Raw genomic sequence first — 20061 nt, 5'->3', positions numbered from 1 at the left:
TACTCATTTAAACACAAAATTGAAAACTGAAAAAACTAATTGTTATCCATTTTGTCATTTTGGTTTTGGAGACAAATAATGAAGAAAATTGTTGTTTTTACATTTTCTTATTTTTGGTTTTATTTTGAAAAACGAAACGATACAAGGATTCTGGTAACCTGAGGCGCTTGTGAAGGAGTGTAAATGTCTTTTAAACAAACTACAGTTTGTTTGAAAAATAAAAATAGTTTTTATTTCATGACACAGAAACACATGCCCAATATTTGTAATGGATATGGTATTAGGCCACTACTGCTTCTATTATGCTGAATATTGTCACCACTATGAAAACATTAACTCTTATTTACTAAAATAAACTAGATTACTATTCCATATAGATACAGTATTATTTATATTTGTACAGCATCTAGATTTGTGGTTCAGGGTCATGTTTTTAAACTAATAAAAAAATATATATTATTGTTTGTATAAAACCAGATTGTAGCCATTCTCAAAGTGCTATGTATTTCATTCTTACTCCTACTTTACTTCTCTCTCACCTCCTTCAGGTGTGGAAGTTGGCGGGTCACGGCCTGATGCACTCCTTCAGCACGGAGCACGCCAAGCAGTCCCTGTTCAGGAACATCGGCGCCGGGGTGATGCAGGTGGAGACTCGCCCCGGCAACCGCATCTTCACCTGCGGGGCGGACGGTACGCTGAAGATGAGAGTCCTGCCCGACCGATACAACATCCCCAACAACCTCGTGGATGTGCTTTAACGAAAGAGGGAAGAAGAAGGAGGCTATACAAGCTTACATTTGCTAGGCATTAAAACAAAACAGGGAAAGAGCCAGTCAAACATCTCGCTTTTGACTGCTTTAGGTGCAGTGTTGTTTGAAAAATGGGTTTACGCTAGATGTAAACAGAGCGAAAAACAAAGCTGCAGTTATTTTTTCCCAAAGGCTCACAAAAAGCAACGTTACAAGCAAAAGGTACCATACTTGATTTTAAAAAAGCTTAGATTTATTGTAATTTTACGGAGAAGTCTAATCTCTCTAGAGTGTGTTTATAGAGAAGCTATGCATGTCCTGTTCTCGTTACGCGGTGCAATCACAGGTCTGTTGATAGTGCTCTGTAAAAGTGCTCAAGCAAAAATTTTAAAAACGTGTATATTTGTCGTCATTTTGTGCCCACAGCTGAAATCTCTCTTTAGCATCTACTGTAACCAGCACTGTGGTTTGTTATTCAGTCAGTGGTTTCCAGTGTGAATCAAGTTATTGGATGATTTTTATTTCAGTTTTTAATAGTTTTTCTGAACCCTTTCCTCCTCTCAGCTTATGTCTGCCCTTATGGAAAGAGTCGATGGTCATTGCTCCCTCTAGTGGCAACCCTTAGTCTAACCTCACCACTGCATAAGGAGACTGAGATCACGTTTTAAGGATTTGGTCCTCGTCGGGCTGCAGGATATGAGAAAAAAAAATGCAATATTCAATTATTATGTTTTGTACTGCAATAACAATATTCTTGTTACGTTGTAATTCACTTTTTGGTGCAGTAAGTTCAGTTAAATCAAAACACAAAATGCTCATGCCATCAAACAACACTGAGTTAAAAAAAAAAAGGACAAAACCAAGACCAACCCATGTCTAATCTAGAATTTAATAAGCAACATGATTAATATATTCTGCCATTTTTACTATTTTAAGTTCCAAAAATAGCACACTAAAATAAATTTGCGTTGCGGTTTATTTTCTTGCAATACCGATCGTTGCCTCAGCCAATATTGTAATATATTGTTCAGCCTGTAGTCCACAGTCCTGGTCTGAGTCCTGGTCTGAGTCCAGGTTTAGATCTTGGTCTCTCTTATGTCCTGGTCCATTTTGTTGTGCGCACTTTGCCTGCCCTCACTGCCTGTTCGGACGATGCCGTGTTTGAAGTATGTGATATCTGTTCCCCATGTGTCTCGTCTGCTACAGAATCACCCCCTCCCCACTCGCGGAAACACAAAAGATCACCTGGTTTTGCACAAAAATCTTGAATTTATTTATCGTTTTTTTAATTGCTATTTAATTTATTTATATGTTGTGTTGACCATTCCTGTGGACAAAGATATTTATCTTAACAATGCCTTTTATTTTAGGAATGTAAGGCTTTTATTTTGAAAGATGATGTGCTGTTTCTGTGTGTTCTCCCTATAGTTGTTTTTACCGTTTTCATCGATAAAGGAATAAATATTTGCACTCAAATTCTGGAGACACTAAAGGTTTTATTTCCAATAGAAGATACTGTTATCTATAAATGAATGTCTGGCTTTATTTGGCCTAGTAGTACAACGTTTCAAATAGTTTTATTATAGAAATTATATAAATATAAATATATATATATGAACTACCACAACAGCTTGTACAAACATAAAGCATTCGTTTATTTTTTGGGTTGTATCATACCAGCTGGATTAGTTGTACTTTTGTGTATGTAGTATTTATTATTGAAGAGATGTGTTTTCTCCCATGTTTCTGCCCACTACGTGTACTGTGTGTGTCTTAGGTGTTTATCCACGGTTCGAGTGAGAATGACAAAATGGAGGAAGCCAAAAGTCAAACGTTATAAAAAGGGCACAAGTCTGAAGTGTGTGAAGTTTGTGGCTAGAATTTATCTCAAAGATGAATAAATCGTTTTATTTCATCAGATCCACTTGGTTTTTATTTCTTACAAAATATAAGGGTCGCACAAACTTTACAGCACGGTAATTATAGCATGGGAATACAAGGAAAATCACAAAGGCAACTAGACTATAAAACTCAGTGTGTTTGCTGCTTTATTTCTCTATTATTACCAAGAAATCCTCTGCTTCGTATTCATTTACAACCTTATTGGATTAGGACAGTGACAGCTCCTTCAGGTGGAACTAGGACAGCTCTTCAGTTTGTGGATTTGCTTAATAAGTTCATTTTATACACTTTTTTTTGTCTTTCTTTGGATAATTTCTTGTTTAGGACTACAGTGGAAATGATGTACTCCACTTTTAGACCTGATTAGAACTGGAATAGTCCGGTTATAGACCTGGTTTAGATCAGGTTGTACACAGAAAGCCAAATCTTTTTCTTTTTTTTTTTTTTTTTTTGTGAAAGCCACTGGGTTAAGCTTATAATTACCATAATGTCCATTCTATTTCAACTACATGCAATTACTGTGCTGTAATAAGCTTCCGATAAAAGTGGTTAGATTTTTAAACAAACATAAGGAAGGAAGGAAAGTACCAAACACGGACGAAATATGACTTACAAATGACAAATCAAAACCACATGTACATAAAACAAGTAAAAATGTACAACATACACACAATTAGTACTCACTAAAATGTATAAATAAGGATTGTAAATACAGCACTGAATATAAAAGTAGGTTCAGGTAATGGTTCTGTAATGTATTTTTATGTTCATGAAAAAATTTGAAGCAAAGGACGTGTAAAGTACCAATACCACAACCAGGCTCCTTACTGTATACATATAGATACATACAATAGAAAATACAGATAAGGTAGCCAGCCTGTCCTCCACTTTAACAAAACCACAAGGCCAAAAAACAATGTAGTGACAAAATTGTATAGTCAAGTTGTTTACACGTCTAATATACTTTAAAATAACACACATTTCTCAACAGACGTAATCATAACAGTCAATAAGAGCCATGAACTGTATTATGCATTATTCTTGCTTTTTTATAAACTAGCAAAAAAAAAAAAAAAAATCCCTTTTTTGCTTTGGTAATTATTCTAATAAAACCTGAAATCTCTGATCATGTCTTAAAGATGCACTATGTAACTTACCATTTGCTTTTCTCTATGGGGAGGTTATTGCTTTGCCTGGAATGTTATAGCCTGATTCATCAGCCGGTTTCACTTTGTTTCACTTCTTGGAAACCGTCTGACCTCGCAGTATTAGAATTAGTTCGCTCAACGGGAGGCGGGTACTTTTTATCATTTAACCAATCACTGCTATTTGGTCGTCACGTATGTAATGCGCCTCTAACAGGGCTAACTGGTATATTAAGCTTTTCCCAAATCCTGTAGGAAGAAGGACAATTAAGTCTTTCCCTTTGATGAAATTCACCAAACACTCAGTTTGTTTCAGCTTTAAATCCTCGATCTCGGAAATCATTGACAACACTGAATGTATGGCTCTTCGCTGATTGGCTGGTGCCCGAACTTGCACTTCTCAGGTTTTTGCGAACCGTCTATTGTATTTTGATTCCTGACCTAGTCACTGGATAGAAATGAAATTGAGCAGAGGCACTACGTAGCACCAGCCTAACTAGAAATGTTACCCACTGTGGTATTAAACTCTGTCTGCATTCTTTCCAAATAGATGAGTTTCAATTTCTCTAAAACCTGCCTATGCACAGACCTGACCTGTACCTCGGTCTTGTGCTGTCACCGGCTTGTCTCCATGGAGGTAAATATGTTTAATGCCAAACAGTGGAATATTCCAGGCAAAGCAATATGCTCTACCAGAAAAGTAACATAATGCATCTTTAATAATCACCGTCAGACTCATTACAAGTAATTTTGAATTTGCACTATGTAATTTTTTTTCACTGCTCTGCCTGGAATGTTCCACAATATGACATTAAACTGCTCTACCTTACATTTATTCAATTACAGGTGGTTTTATAGCTCAAAAATACCTTAAAAAACAGCCACAGATCTGACCTGTAACTTGTTCTGGTTTGTTCTCCATGAAGATAGGAAGGTTTAATGTCATACTGTGGAACATTCCAGACAAAGCAATAACATCTCGTGATGAAAAGCGTTTGATGGAGCCTCCACCAGAAAAGTTACACAATGCACCTTTTGCACGTTTTGCAGATGTCAATGTTCGATTTGTCACTCATCAGATATAAAGTGCACCACATAGAGTTTAACAAATCCATTGTCCCACATGTACAGGTGTCTGTCTTTAGGACTGTACGACAACATGGCCAGGACCCCTCCCGGAGGCCGCAGGTCAAAGGTCACATTCACCGGTTTCCCTTTTAGCAAATCAAACGCGAAAGACACTCTGTTGTCTTTCGTATCGGTCACGTACAAGACCCCACACGCGATGAAGGCGTTTCCTGCTTTGGCTCTGGGATACGTGGTGTTTATGTAGGACGTGATGGAGAAGGTCTTCTGGTCCAGCTGTCCCACCATTATGACATCATCAACGCTGGACGCGAAGATGAGCCACATGCCGTTCTCGTCCGTCGCCACTTTGAAGTAGGTCTTTGAGTTTTGCAGCAGGTAGGACAAGTTGTGATAAAGAGCGTTCTCGATGTAGAGAATGTGCAGTCTTCGTGTCTCAAAGTGAAATCTGTAGAAAGATGAACAGGTTATGACCCAAACCGATGGTAAAAATTAAAGGGCTTATATTACGTCAAATTGATTCTTGTGAGCTTTAAGTGTAGTCAATATGATTAAGTGAGACTCAGGAGCAGGCCCACGCCTCAACCGCTCTCTCCTCCACACCAGCGAACCAAAACTCACCTCGACCACACCTCTAATGTCCCAGAAGCGTATCTGTAGCAGCCTTTCCCATCATCCCAGTTTGTCTCGGTTAACACGACCCCACCTTCCTACCAACTTGTTCGTCTTCAGCCGTAAGACGCCTATGAGAGGGGTCCCATTCCCAGCTGGGCCAACTGACTATTGAGATGGAGCCCAAACCTAGAGTCTCAACCCAGCCATCTCCACCCCGCCTCGTACATTATCAATAAACTTCTTCACTCTATGTCGTTGTTGGTGTGATCCTTGCTATTGAAACCATGTTATAATGTTGGCAAAGAAGAAATTCAATTTGTCAACTGGACAGAAATTTTGGTCAAATACGTTCCAAGCTGCTTCTTCAGTTCTGGTCAGACGCTAGTGAACACTGCCTTATATCTGGTTGAAGGTAGGAGCTAACTACTATGAAACTACTCTGAAACTAACACACCTACTTATTCATCTGTAATGAGTGTGGGGTCATATTAGCGTAATCATTCAGGTCCATAATGAGTGAATGTTCGCTTTGTTTTAGGTTTGAGGATGGAGTTGTAAATGGGAGATAGATGATGTCTTAGTTCCTCCGTTTCTGTTTAAGGATGGATTGTCTTTCTTAACAAAAAACAGCTTCTTTAACTCCCCTCTCAAACCAATTATTTCAAAGGTCTGTATATCTCACTATCCTCAGAGGAAGGAGTGGCCCGTGGCTTTTATATGGAGTTGGACAGCAGACTGAGGTCCACTGCTGCTATCTCGTCTGTGTTGGTACATCCTCTTGTGAAGTGGCTGTTTTGTTTCTCCAGTGTAGCGCTCACTGCAGTCTTCACTACACTGAATGGAGTATGTTATAATGTTGTTTCCTTATCAAAAACAGACCTGGAGTTGTGTTTTGTTTCATTCACACGTTTGAGTAACACTTTATTATTAGTTTGACTACATCTCCATAGATTCGAGAGCTGAAATTATCAAAATGATTCTAGTGAAGGTGTATGGAGATTAAAAACAAGGTGGAGCAAATGAACAAGGTGCATTTTTTTCAGTTTGAGAGAAGAACTGAGCCTAACTATGCAGGATTTGTATATTAAACACTTGTGAATGAAATAAAACGCAACTCCAGGTTTCTTTGTGATGAAGAAACAGGTTTATAACAGATCAAAAAATAGTGTAATATTTCATTTTTCATTCAGAACAGGTTGCAGGGGTCCAAAGTTTATGCAAACCAAGAAGCCTAATTATTCACCACAATGAGTTCGTAAGTGTTTCTGACAACTTTCAGAGGCCAGCGTGGAGTTTTGCCTTCATGCTTTATGCTTTATAATTAAATGCATACAGTAAACAGACCTCAAGAGCTGCTTATATAATATCTGTACTGGAACGTTTGTGATGAGGAAACAACATTATAACATAGATCTATATCACCAGGGTTGGAACGTCACACTTCCACTTTGCTGATGTCAAGATGTAAGTGTCAAGTTTTATCTAATCAGGTTAAAATGATCTCGTTTCTTTACCTGGCGATGGTGGGGGTCCCGGCGATGTGGTAGTACAGAGATCCATTATGAACAGTGTGACCACAGCCCTGGAAGAACTTTCTCACATCCACGAGTGTGTAACTGCTGTTCTGAAACGCACCAAGGCTTTTGTACTCCTTCACCACTCGACCTGGGACAGAAAAAAGACAAAATATTTTAACTGATTCAGCATGAGGGATGAGAAGTTAATCACATAGAATCAAAATCACAATAATAATCTGAATGGAACCAAGGCAGACAAAAAGAATTTCATATTTTCCAAAATTCTTCATGACTATTTAAGCAACACTGCACAACTTTCTGGAATTCGCACATCACCTGCATGATTCCAAGGAAATAAAAAGCATTAAAAAAATACTTCAGAACATTTATCATGATCTCCAGATATGTTTAATTCCATACATACTATAGCCAAAGAAACATTGGCCCCTCTACAGGCCAAGTAAAAGTCAGACTTTTGGAGACCTAAGCCCACAAATTTGGAGTCCCATAAATCCATCCAAAAAGAAAAATCTAATGTTTTTATTTTAGTATACTTTTTTGGCTAAAATGTTACATGGTAGGGCTTAAATATTGGTGGGGCTTTAACATTGCTTCAGCCTACTCCTTATATGCTGTAAATTATGTACATTATTGAAAAATATTAACCAAAACTAAACAAAAATAATCATAATTATCAAATATTGTATTGGTTTGGGGTACTGTGAGCTCATAAGCACAGACAGAATAATAGTCAGCATGAGTTTTGTACCAGAGAAATGTTCTGCCACCCAGATCCTCTCATCATGGAGCAGAGCCGTGTCCTTCATCCAGGACCCAAAGGTGCTCTCTGTGTGAGACACCTCTCTGGAGTTTATCAGGGACTTGATCAGACACTCTGCACGAGACAGGAGAACTGTTTCAGTACATGAATCATGAATACAATTATTGTGACAATAATGTGTTAAAGTGTATGTGAGCAGATTTATACCGTTTTTCTTGGCTGGTTTCATCACGTCCTTCAGAGAAGTGCCGTCATTTGGAGTATTGGATTGTAATGGTACTGCAAAGAATTATGTAACAGTCATCTTAGATTTTTATTTACCTTACGCATCACCACGTTATATTATCTGTGTATTAGGCAGAGGACAGTGTGTATTAATGAATGTTCAGATAGTACAGTGCGTTTGTGGCTGTGCTTCATGCTGAGTCATCAAACATTTAGACAATGATAAAACAATAATAATCTTATTTAATACACACTGCATAACAACATGTACAGATCACAATTACTCACCCAGAGTCTGCGCGGCCTGGAGATGAGCTCTGTTGTGTCTGATCCGAGGGGGACCCTGAGGACCTGGGGGACCTGGGGGACCAGCAGGACCTGGAGCGCCAGGGGGACCTGGGGGGCCTGGGGGTCCTGAGGAGAGGGGCATAAAGCAAAATGAAACACCGTACTGTAGGCATTAAGTCATTATAAATCACATATTAAAGGTGGAACAAGACATGAGATTAAGTTCACAAGAACAAAGTTAGTTTATAATATAGTTTCTAATACATAAAATAAATAAATATATTGACACAGAAAATGTTCATGCAGAAAAGTGTTTTACTTATTTTGCACACAATATCTTGAGACGTATTCTGATTGCACATTCACAAGACGTTTTGCTACACTGGGATAAGTTATCTTTCTGTCCATGTTTCATGCACACCTCATAACTGCTCATGTGATAAACACTTAGTAGTTCTTTATCTTTAATATAATTCAGTTTGTACAGACCTTCTATGATGACATCATTGGATGGTGGTCCACTCTCTCCAGGAGGACCAGGCTCGCCCGGCTCCCCTCTCTCCCCTGGGTCGCCCTTCTCTCCTGGAGGCCCTGAAAAAGGTATGAGGTGTCAATGACTTGTTTTTAATAATGTGACACAATACAACACCTACAGATTTTTTTTTCCTAAATTTGAACAAAAAAGATATAAAGAACATTTTGCCCTAACCTTGAAACTGCACTACAGTTTTCTCTGTAATTTTAATCTGGAATGGAGCTCGTCAAAAACGTTCAGAGAGGAAGCACACTCAGAAGCCATTTGATATATACTTTGATAAAACAATAAAGTTTTAAGGAGCATTATGCTGTTTTGTACCTTAAAGTAAGTATAAATAACATCTTGTGCCGCACACCAAAAACTGTGTGGAGCTGCCAGGAAATGTACAAGATGGATTCTCATGATTTAGAAAAGTCAAACATCGTGACAATCCAGCTTCCAGCGCTATGTGAACTTAGACCTACATGTGAGACTCCTACAGTGAGTACAGATTTCCATTATGAGTCGGGACTGTGACTGGAGTGGGTCAGACTCTGTAGGAGAGTCTCATTCAGCTGGAGCCCAAACCACATGAATCATATCTGAGGAAATGTGGAGGAAAGGCTGCGGTTTGAACCACTTTGCACGAGTTTGATCACAACATTGTTTCATTCAAAGGTTTGAGGAAACTGGAGGAGTTGGTCTGAACACAGTGTCTCTAAAGCCACACAATGTACCAGCGCTGTCCCAGTGGAGACTATTGTATCTGGTGGTTAAGTCAGGTCCTCAATCAATGACATCAACTATGAAGAAGTTGTACAAACAATAGTTTTCGCTTCGAGTTGGCGTAGGGGTTAGGTTGCAGAACACATTCCAAAAACATGGCATTAAATTTCTATCTCTATGGAAAAAAATGTGGCACCATCAGGCACAGTAAGAAGTCAGATCTAGGGAGTTGCAATCACACTTTATAAGGTTAGCAACTGATTAAATGAAAGAGAAGTTTAATTCCAATGCCATACAGCGTTTGCCAGGCTGGCGCCACCTATTGCCTCTGCTCAATTTCATTTCTCTCCAATGATTAGGTCAGGAATCGGAATACACTAGATGGTTTGCAAGAACCCCGGAAGTTAAGGACCACATACCGGCCAATCAGTGAAGAGCTGTGAAGCCATGACTGGATCCCTTTTTTTGGTACAGCACAACAGTAAACAAAGCGGCCGAGATGGATGTAGATGAAGACATACATTCTGTGTTGGCAACGATTCCTGAGATCGAGGATTTAAAGCCAAGAGAACCAAGAGAATGTTTGGTGAATTTTATCGCGGGGAAAGACGTTACTGACCTCCTTCCTACGGGATTTGGGAAAAGCTTTTAATATACCAGTTAGCTCCATTAGCAGAGCATTACATACGTCACGACCAAATAGCAGCGATTGGTTAAAAAAAAGTACCCTCCTACCATTGAGCGAATGAATCCTACTGCTGCGAGGTCAGACGGTTTCCACAAAGTGAACCTGGCTAGTGAATCAGGCTAATACAATGGAACATTCTAGGCTAAGTAAGAACATCTTCATGTAGACATGCAGGTGCTGGACCTCCATACCAGAAAAGTTACATAGTCCATCTTTAATTGTTGCAATCACTGTTATATACTATACTATACTATACTATACTATACTAACTATATATGCATTATAGTCTATTCTACCTACTATTCAGCATATTTGTGGCTTTCAGTGACCTGCTGTATGTGACATTTTAAGAACTTTTTATGTTTTAAATCATTAATTGCTATGACAACAGAGTATTTCATAATTCTGAACCCTGTAAGAACCAACTAGACCTTCTCTCTATACTGTAGTAACTGCTTCAGGCCTAAGTCTTTTGTGTCTACATCATTTTAAGTGACTTCTTTTGGCTGTACTCCTCTTCATACATGTACAGTGGGGGCTTTGTGTTTTTACAGTGCACCGTGGTTACTCAATGCGCTGTACAACCGTCGCCTCAGGTCTGAACACAAAATGGGTCCTAACAGAAAACCAGCTGAAAGAGGAGTCCCGCTCTCACCTCTTTTACCTCTCCTCCCCTCAGCCCCGGGCGTTCCATTCAGGCCTGGGATACCATCAGAGCCGTTAAACCCGGGCATTCCATCAGTGCCAGGCAAACCTAAGACATAAACAAACGAGAGCTGCTCAGACTGTGACAAAATGCATATTAACTGAATATTAGCAAATTAAATATCCATATCAAATGTCACTAAAATATAGGAAGCACTTTATAATAACTACACTTAACATGCCTTAACAAAGCATGAACAAACACTTAATTCATAGTGAACAAATTGTTTATTGAGAATGACTCCATTTTAGTAACAACTTAATATACTATGTCATAAACCTAATTAAATATTACTGAACCTCAATCACTGTTTACTGACTTTTTTCAGAACAAAAATTAAGCCTTGTTCATGCTTTATAAATGCTAATTAAGGCTTGGTTAATATAAAGTAGTATACAGCATTTCCTCCATTCGACCAAGATTTCTTTAGAGCCTAAACTAAAACGTGTTGTGACTTAAATAATAAAATTCAGTTTAGTCATGTTTTTGTTTTTTTAATGGTGATTTCGTCTCACTATAGTTTGACTTATCATTAACATAACATATTAACCTATATTTTTCCCATATACAGTGCACAGACTCAGTACATGTCAGTGGGTTTATGGGTCACTAGATCATCATGACAAAGCAATGGACTATCAATACAATGAACGAATGAATAAGCATGAGACTAACCGGGAAGTCCCGGCGGTCCTGCAAAAGAAAAAAAGAAAAAAAAAAACAGTCAGTATTAAATAATAAAATCATTATTAATAATGTAACACCAAGTTAATGATTTAGACTGACCGGCGATGCAGGCGCCCTTGGAGCTGTTACAAATGTCAATCAAGAGCTTAATCTGAAACAAAATAAGGAATAATTATGGGACAAATAATTAACATGATATTATTAATGTCAAGGGGAAAAAATAAATAATATATCTAGTTAGTTCTGGCAGTCATAGTAGATTTTTGTTACAATTCATTCACCAAATTGACCAAAAATTGCTCACTACCCTTAATTTCAACAATGTTCATAATTTCTCGTCTTTGCTTGCATAAGTCCTGTGCTGAGGTCTCTGCACTGGCTCCTGTGGCTCAGAGAATAAACTTTATACCTCATGGAATAGACTTTAAAGTATTTAAATAGACTTTAAAACTTGTGTACAAGTCTCTCCATGGCCGAGCACCAAAGTACATCTGTGACATATTAGTGCCATATGAACCATCTCACACTCTGAGGACCCCAGGGACCGGTCTCCTACTGGTGCCCAGAGTCAGCACTAAACACGGGGAGTCAGACATTCAGACTCATGCAGCTAAAACCTGGAACAGTCTTCCTGAAGATGTGAGACAGGCCTCTACTTTGACACTGTTTAAATTCAGGTTCAAAACAGTTCTGTTCAGCTGCATATGACTGAAACCTTTTCATTTTTTATTCCACACTCTTCTCTCGAATTTAATGTCTCTCTCTCTCTTTTTAAATTTTATGATGATTATTTATGTTTTGATTTGTTTGTATTGTGATTTTATAATGTATTTCTTATTCTGTAAAGCTTTGAATAACTTTGTGTACGAATTGTGCTTTAAAAATAAACTTTCCTTGCCTGTTTAATCTGTGCTGTTTAGATACCAGTGGACGTTAAGTTTAAGCACTTCAAATATTAATGTTACTAGTTTAGTAATGTTTTCCAAGACTATATTATGTGCAAATTATACAATATTATCATTAACATTTATTTAGGGGTCTTGCACAGTGAGGGAGTCCACTATCTGCTTGTATTCTTTATTGTAAGTAGGGTCTCCTCTCCACAGATCTGACAAGTAATTTGGCCTGTTTGCGCTTGTCCCCATAGAGATAGATAGATTTACGGCCATTTAGTAGATCATTTGAGAACAACAAAAGTGAAAAATTGCATTGCACACTCAGATGGCCGACGTCCAAAAGCTTTTTTAAGGCAAAAAAGCCTTCGTCAGATCACTTTTCTTGCTTTGGATCACAGTATTTTATCATTTGAGAACAATAACATCATCATGAAGACAAGCAGGTAGTGGAAAAAAGTTACACAATGCACCTTTGTGTCAAGTTTTGTTATAAAGTGATCAAATATTTTCACATCTCACCGGGACCATGGAGTAAGTCATCATCATCATTGTGTCATCCTGTACGTGAGCTTTGTGGTAACCGTGGTGATACTTCTGTTTCCTCTTCCCCCCATGTTTGCTCTTCTTCTGCGCCTCCTCTCCCACCTCCTGACTGACCTCCTGCTCTGACCCTTCGTACCCCATCTCCTGTGACCCAATCTGGTCCTCCTCTACCCCATCCTCTACCCCGTCCTCCTCTCCACCACTTCGCTTATTTCTCGAATACATGTACTGCCCCCCTCCTCCGCCTCCACCTCCTCCTCTTTTGGGCACCTCTTGCAAAAACTCCACCACTGAACTGTGCTCGATATTGCTTAATCTCATATCCAGTTTCTCCAGTTGCGTCGCTTGCTGGTTCTGCTGCACCAAAATGACCAAAAAACCCAAGGAATTCAAAACAGCCAGCACGCAAGTCCCATAGAGGACCACACGCTGGAGCACGGTCAAGCTTGGAGTAGGAATCCACATGGTTATAACGTCGCTGTTTCGTTTCTGCATTCAAAAAATAGTTCAAAATCTTAAATTAAAATGAAAAAAAATCAAGGAAATCCAAAAAATCTTAAATCAAAGTCCACAATTTGAAGATCGAGCTTGGACTGGTCCTGAGTCTAGATCTTGATCTGTCTGAATCTTGGTTGAATACTGTCCCTTGTGTTGCTGTTATAGTGCAGAGATGGTTGTGTGCAAAGAGGCTGGGGACATGTAGGAGTGGAAGGGGCATTACACAATTGAATGAGCCTGTCTTGTTCGGTCACCTGATTTAAATTCAGCTCCAGTGAATGTCCCGGGGAGACGTGGGTTGCCAGATATGACATAAACATGGAAATAGTTGCTCCATGTATGCTGTTTCTTTGTGCAAAAATGTTTAATGATTTAACAAAACCGTGACTGTTTTTTAAAGGGACCATGCCACGCTGATTCTGATCTGTGTTAGAATGTTGTTTCTTCATCACAAAGATACCTGAATACTAGGGGTGTGCAAAAATATCAAAATATATCGATATATCGTACTGTTTAATTTGATGATACAGTATCGGTCGGGGGCTGCTGCATTGATATATCACCAATAGTATTTTGTGGTATATTTTACTAAATTATTTTGTTACAGCGCTGCAGTTTGTTGCTTGTTTAGAGGAAAGAAACTCATTTATGCAAAACATTTGACATTTTCACTGTTTTGATGAGTAAAATGGGCGTGTTTCATATGAACTTTGCACAAAAAGTGGTTTAACAAAAGACTTTTATTATCACAGCCATGATTTAGCTTTTGTTTTTTATTGAATTGTATCGAATCAATTTGAAATATACCAAATCGAATTAAAAGTGCACTGTATCGAGATAGGTATCGTATCGTTGCCTATGTATTGAGGTATGTATTATATCGACAACTTCTTAATGATACCCAGACCTATACCTGAAGTTTACTTTTGTTTCATTCTCACATGTGCAACACACAAACCCTGCATTTTTAGGGTGAATTCTTCTCTCAAACAGAAAACAATCTGAAAAAACCTTGTGATGTCATTTGGCAATACAGGAAATGCTCCACTGTGTTTTTAAACTACATACACATTCACTAGAATCATTTGAAAAGAAAAGGTCAAAGGGGTTGTTAAATTGAAAACTACCGCGACATCACAAGGTGGAACAGTACATTTTGAGCTTTGGAGATGTAGACAGAGTAATAATAAAGGATAACTTTATAAATTAAATCTTGACACTATATTAGTATTCATAGCTTATCATCACCATCTTATTTTGGTTTAAACTTGCCAAAAATATTAAAAACCAACCAACAAACCTAACCAAGCTATTATGCAATATTTATTTGTATAATTTGTTATTGGGTTATTTCCAGTATGGTGATAAACTAGGGATGTAACGATATCCAAATCTCTCAGTACGATATTATCACGATGTGCATCTCACGGTATGATATTTATTGCCATATTTTGCAGAGGCTGATATAATTGTACATAGGACATGTTTTTGCTTCTAAAATACCTTGACAAGATTTTGGTGTGAATTATTTCCATCATAATCCCAATAATTCAACTCGAAAACATATTTCTTCATGTTGTCTGCGCTGAAATGAATGATGGGATATGTAGTTCCCAATGTTTATAAGCTGTTGCTACTATAAAACCATGTATTTAAGCAAAGAAACTTGTAATTTGATATATTGTGACAGCCTGCGATATTATTGAGACTTTTGACGATGCAATATCATGATATTTTGGTTATTGTTACATCCCTATTATACTCACAGTAAGAATGCATGTTTATCAAGGTATTTTTGAGCAATAATAACATTAGTTTTTAATAAATGCTATGGCTGAAAAAAGACAGATACTGTAAGTTTAATTTTGTGAAATATTCCAGGAAAAGCAATAACATCTTCAGAGACAAACAAGTGACTCACTACAAACCTTCACAAGATAAAAACTAAACTGAGCCGATGATACAAAATGTTTAGTTTAAAATGACATGTAAATGACTGGTGCAGTGTCTTTTTACATAACCTAAGGCTTTTGTATTTGTCATCCACTGTTCATCCATCCACCAAAATCTCACTGCGACCCAGTTCTGGAGCTTTGATTTGGGACAAAAAAAGACATTTATCCAGTGAAAAGACAAGTGAGGAGGAGAGGGCTCAAGGCATTTTTGTATTGTACTCAGTTTGGTTTGGAGTTTAGTTTTACAGCCATAGAAACAAGGCCTGTTTAGAAGATTACATGTATTTTGTTTTAGTAAGGCAACACTGTTAAAGACACATTGTGTAACTTTCTGGTGAATGATCTGACCCCTCCCTGTCTCCATAGCGATGTTATTGCATTGTCTAGAATGTCCCCATATGGCATTAAACAAATCCATCTTGGATATACTCAATAACACGGACTGACCTAAAATCTTGCATTCTTACTGTGAGCTCGCCTCTCCACTGATCTGACCCTATGGTGTCACCTGCTGTCTCCATAGTGATAAAGTGTAATGCCATACCTCCGCCAGAAAAGTTACACAGTGCATCTTTAAATCAAATAACAGCCAAATTAAGACGTGCTGTGGACACTGCAGAAAATACAATACAAAGAAATACTAATTATAGACTTTTTTAGATATTTTTTCTCTACACAGGCCTGTCACGATAACAAAAAGCATAATATATTGCTGTAGAGATTTAATGAGATAAACGATAATACTAAAAAAATACTGTATCACACAAAATAATCCCAATAAAACATTTTTAAATAGACAGTATCATTAAAAAGACATGAGCTGCAACACATAAAGAGCTGAAAGAAGCAATAATTAGTCATAAAAGTGACTTATTCAACTCTCTACAGCTCAAATCTATTCGTATTACAAGAAAAATAATAAAACACTTCCCCAATTTTGCAAAGAAAAGCACCCAAAATACACTGTTACAGCTGTCATGTATATATAAGTTGAGTAATTATCGTGACAGGCCTGTCTCTACAGTAATATGCTCAAAAAAGGCTAGCAGACAGTTGTTTTGTCCAGTCCAGTCCGTCACCTCGGGCAGTAGGTCAGAGTGGGACAGATGTGTAAAGACACCATCATGGTCCAGTCTTTTGTTATCTGCCTTTCACTGGAGCCTCTATGCTTTACTGCTAAAACGCTACTCAAATATGTTACAAATTTGCCTTCATGTAAAGCAGCTCTGCACGGGTTGTGGGTAGATTATATTGTAAATGTGTAAATGTAGAATTGCATTTTGCAGACCTTTGACTCTTTGGTTCTTTCTTAATTAAATATACTTCCTAATAGGTAATGATAACGCCAACTGTTCCCTTCGAATTAGAGATGCACCGATCCAGCTTTTTCAGTTCCGAAAAAGCAGCATTCAATAGTATTTCCTTTAAACGAAAATAAAATAAGTCTAAACTGTTCCAAATGTGTCTGCTTTTTATCTCTCATGTAACTATAGAATAGCTTTGTATAAATATAGATTGACTTATTATTGTTATTGTCTTATTACATTGATTTAAAAGCTCAATCAAGATATCAGATGAACCGATATTTTGAAGCTGATATCTGATCCAAGTATTGCACAGATATTCAATGCCAGTATCGGATCGGTGCATCGCTACTTAGAATGTTAATAGCGTATTCTATTTCCTTTAGCAAAATGGAAAGGGGAATGGTGTTTTGCTCATATAAACCTAAAAACTGCACCAAATCTTAGAAAAGGATGATAGAGTACAGAAGGTTATCAGGAAGTATACAGTATGAATAACATCTCAATTTCTCCAAAACTTTGGATAAAAACTGAAATTCTCAGGCTCCAGTCATCTTTAGTTTTGCACAGCGCTCTGAACCTTGAATGCCCTCGCCATGTAACTCCTCTTGTGTGAAACTGTGAAACTGCAGCTGTGTGGTCAAAACCCTTATCATCCTACAGCCTTTTTAGTTTGAGCCCTTTCTCATACAACATCTGCCAAACCACTGGACTTTATCTCTCCTGTCTCCTCTGCTGACCTCTGGGGCCAAACAAACAGGAGTTCACTGGGTTCAGTTCAGAGCTACAGGAGCAAGTGTAATGTAATGGGCACAGAGAGGAAATCTACAAAAATACATTTAAAATAAAGTTGGAAGCACATTTTTCATGTCAGTAATGTGCCACTGTGGTTTATTGGTCAGAACATTCGCCTTTAACACGAACTTTAATGATTCAATCCCGGATTTAACCAGTACATTTCTCTGGTCTTACATATGAATGTGGTATAAGAGTTTACGGTCAAACAAGAATTTCTATTGTACAATGAGATTTGTTAAATACATTTTTAATAGACATTCATGATCCAGCTTTTTCAGTTCCTATATCCAATTTCAATACTTTACCTTTAAGTATCTGACAAAACCTGACCAACCGATACCAATGTAGTGACTGATCTAAATGTGTTATGTAGTTCTCATTTATCCCTCACGTAACGGCAGAACAGATCTGTATAAATATAAATTCAAACACTAAGAGACTCTTTTGGCCAATATTATATCATTTCATCCATGCATCCATTTTCTTCTGCTTATCCAAGGTCGGGTCGAGGGGGCAGCAGTCTAAGCAGGGACTCCCAGACTTCCCCTCACCCCGGACATTTCCTCCAGCTCCTCCAGGGGGACCTCAAGGTGTTCCCAGGCCAGCCGAGAGACCACCTCAGCTGCTCCTCTCAACGTGGAGGAGCAGTGGCTCTACTCCGAGCTCCTCCCATGTGGCCAAGCTCCTCACCCTATCTCTAAGGGAACGCCCAGCCACCCAGCGGAGGAAACTCATTCTGACCACTTGTATCCTCGATCTTGTCCTTTCTGTCATTACCCAAAGCTCATGACCAAAGCAGAGGGTAAGAAAATAGATCTTTGAGAGAGCTTGTCTTTCAGCTCAGCTCTCAGCCCTCTTCACCACAACGGTTTGATACAGCAACCACATCACTGCTGACGTTGCACCGATTTAACATCATTTTATTATTACATCAACTTATACAACCAACCAGGTCATTGGCTGAATCGAAATTTGGAAGCCAATATCCAATTCAACAAATTTTCTAGTACTAAAGTCAATATCCGATACCAGTATTGGATCAGGTTCATCACTAATTTTTTAACAAATAAAGGTTGAAAAACTGACAACGAATATGTACAAATACAAATGTGAAATTACTAACTCTTTATTGGCATTTGATTTAATAATGCCACCGGTTTTGTTATAAAAGAGTTTTGGCTTGTGTTTTATGTATCCTTCTTATTCCACTTGATTGTTACTAAAGCAATTTGACACATTTTTGAAAAAACTGAAAAGAATTAAAAAAAATATTGTCAATTATGTTATTTCTTTTAATGATTTGTGGTGATAATCTCGAACAAAACTTTCTGAACTTCTTTCTGTATTTGTTTTATGGTTACTCAGAACAAATAACATCATTTTGGATGGGTTGTGGTTGACAGCAGCTCAGGGTTACATTAACATATATTCCCATAAACTGTGTAGATTCTGGACATTACTCACAGAGGGTCCAGTGAGAAGGGGCTTTCTCTGTGTTATCGGGGGGTCATCAGTCGTCATACAGCGCAGCATTATGGTGCAGTCACAGTCGCTCATTCACTCCGGTTGCATTCCTCTGTTTGGTGTGGGAGGTGAGAGTCACTGAGGACGCCTTTATACGAGCTGAACCACCAGGACAAAGAGACAACAACATCAAGTCAGACCAAAGCGTATATAAAACAAAGAGTGTTTTTAGACTATGAAAAAAAACTGATAGGGCTGATTTAATAAACTGAGATTGTAATTTGAATGGTGACGAGGTGGCTGAGTGGTTCACATTCTTACCTCACAGCAAGGAGTTTGTATGTTTCCCACTGTGTCTGGGTGGATTTCCTCCGGGCACTCTGGCTTCCCCCGTCAACAGTAAAACAGGCATAATAGTTAAAATCCTCCAGCTAAGGTAGTCCTGAGTCCTGGCCAAGTCTATTTCTAGATCTGGGGATGGGTCCCTGGGTGCTGCACTCCAAAGCTCAATGCCCCAGCGGTATTGAAGGATGGAGAACAAATGCAGAGAACACATTTTCCTACAGAGGCAGAAAAGTGTTAGCCTGATTCATCAGCCGGTTTCACTTTGTAGAAACCGTCTGACCTCACGGCATTAGAATTCATTCGCTCAACGGTAGGCGGGTACTTTTTTATTTAACCAGTCTCTGCTATTTGGTCGTGACGTATGTAATGCGCCTCTAACAGGGCTAACTGGTATATTAAGCTTTTCCCAAATCCTGTAGGAAGAAGGGTAATAACGTCTTTCCCCTTGATAAAATTCACCAAACATTCTCTTTGTTCCAGCTTTAAATCCTCGTTCTCGGGAATCGTTGCCAAGACAGAATGTGTGTCTCTTCGCTCATTGGCTGGTGCCTGGACTCGCACTTTCGAGGTTCTTGCAGGCCATCTAGTGTATTCCAATTCCTGACCAAGTCGCTAGAGAGAAATGA

At 38.4% G+C, this 20061-nt stretch overlaps 2 protein-coding genes across 2 annotated transcripts in view; one reads left to right on the top strand and one right to left on the bottom strand.

Moving 5' to 3' along the window:
- dmxl2 (Dmx-like 2) overlaps positions 1-2669 on the top strand; it is a 93948-nt gene extending 91279 nt beyond the window's left edge. The window contains 1 exon segment of the mRNA XM_020939077.2: positions 549-2669. Within this exon segment, the coding sequence (XP_020794736.2) occupies positions 549-758 (210 nt within the window). The 3' untranslated portion in view covers positions 759-2669.
- Positions 2670-4721: 2052 nt separating this feature from the next.
- gldn (gliomedin) lies at positions 4722-13566 on the bottom strand. Its single transcript, XM_020939018.2, has 10 exons — positions 13048-13566; positions 11732-11783; positions 11621-11638; positions 10895-10993; positions 8798-8899; positions 8309-8434; positions 8003-8074; positions 7784-7909; positions 7012-7162; positions 4722-5330 (listed from the first exon to the last, which is right to left on the bottom strand). Exons 1-10 carry the CDS (start codon positions 13564-13566, stop codon positions 4865-4867), a joined length of 1731 nt encoding a protein of 576 aa, XP_020794677.2. The 3' UTR covers positions 4722-4864.
- Positions 13567-20061: the final 6495 nt, after the last annotated feature.

Source organism: Boleophthalmus pectinirostris, unplaced genomic scaffold (assembly GCF_026225935.1).
Source record: "Boleophthalmus pectinirostris isolate CB_2022bp ecotype Guang Dong unplaced genomic scaffold, ASM2622593v1 HiC_scaffold_19, whole genome shotgun sequence".
Lineage (NCBI taxonomy): Eukaryota > Metazoa > Chordata > Actinopteri > Gobiiformes > Gobiidae > Boleophthalmus > Boleophthalmus pectinirostris.
This window is presented reverse-complemented; position numbering and strand designations above follow the sequence as displayed.

Bases quoted from the DNA above. Each gene is read 5' to 3' on its own strand.
- gldn (XM_020939018.2), bottom strand. From the start codon at position 13,566: ATGCAGAAACGAAACAGCGACGTTATAACCATGTGGATTCCTACTCCA. The intron at 7,163-7,783 runs GTACAAAACTCA...TTTCTGTCCCAG, and splicing joins GGTGGCAGAACATTTCTCTG to GTCGAGTGGTGAAGGAGTAC. The intron at 5,331-7,011 runs GTAAAGAAACGA...ATCTTTCTACAG, and splicing joins GGGACCCCCACCATCGCCAG to ATTTCACTTTGAGACACGAA.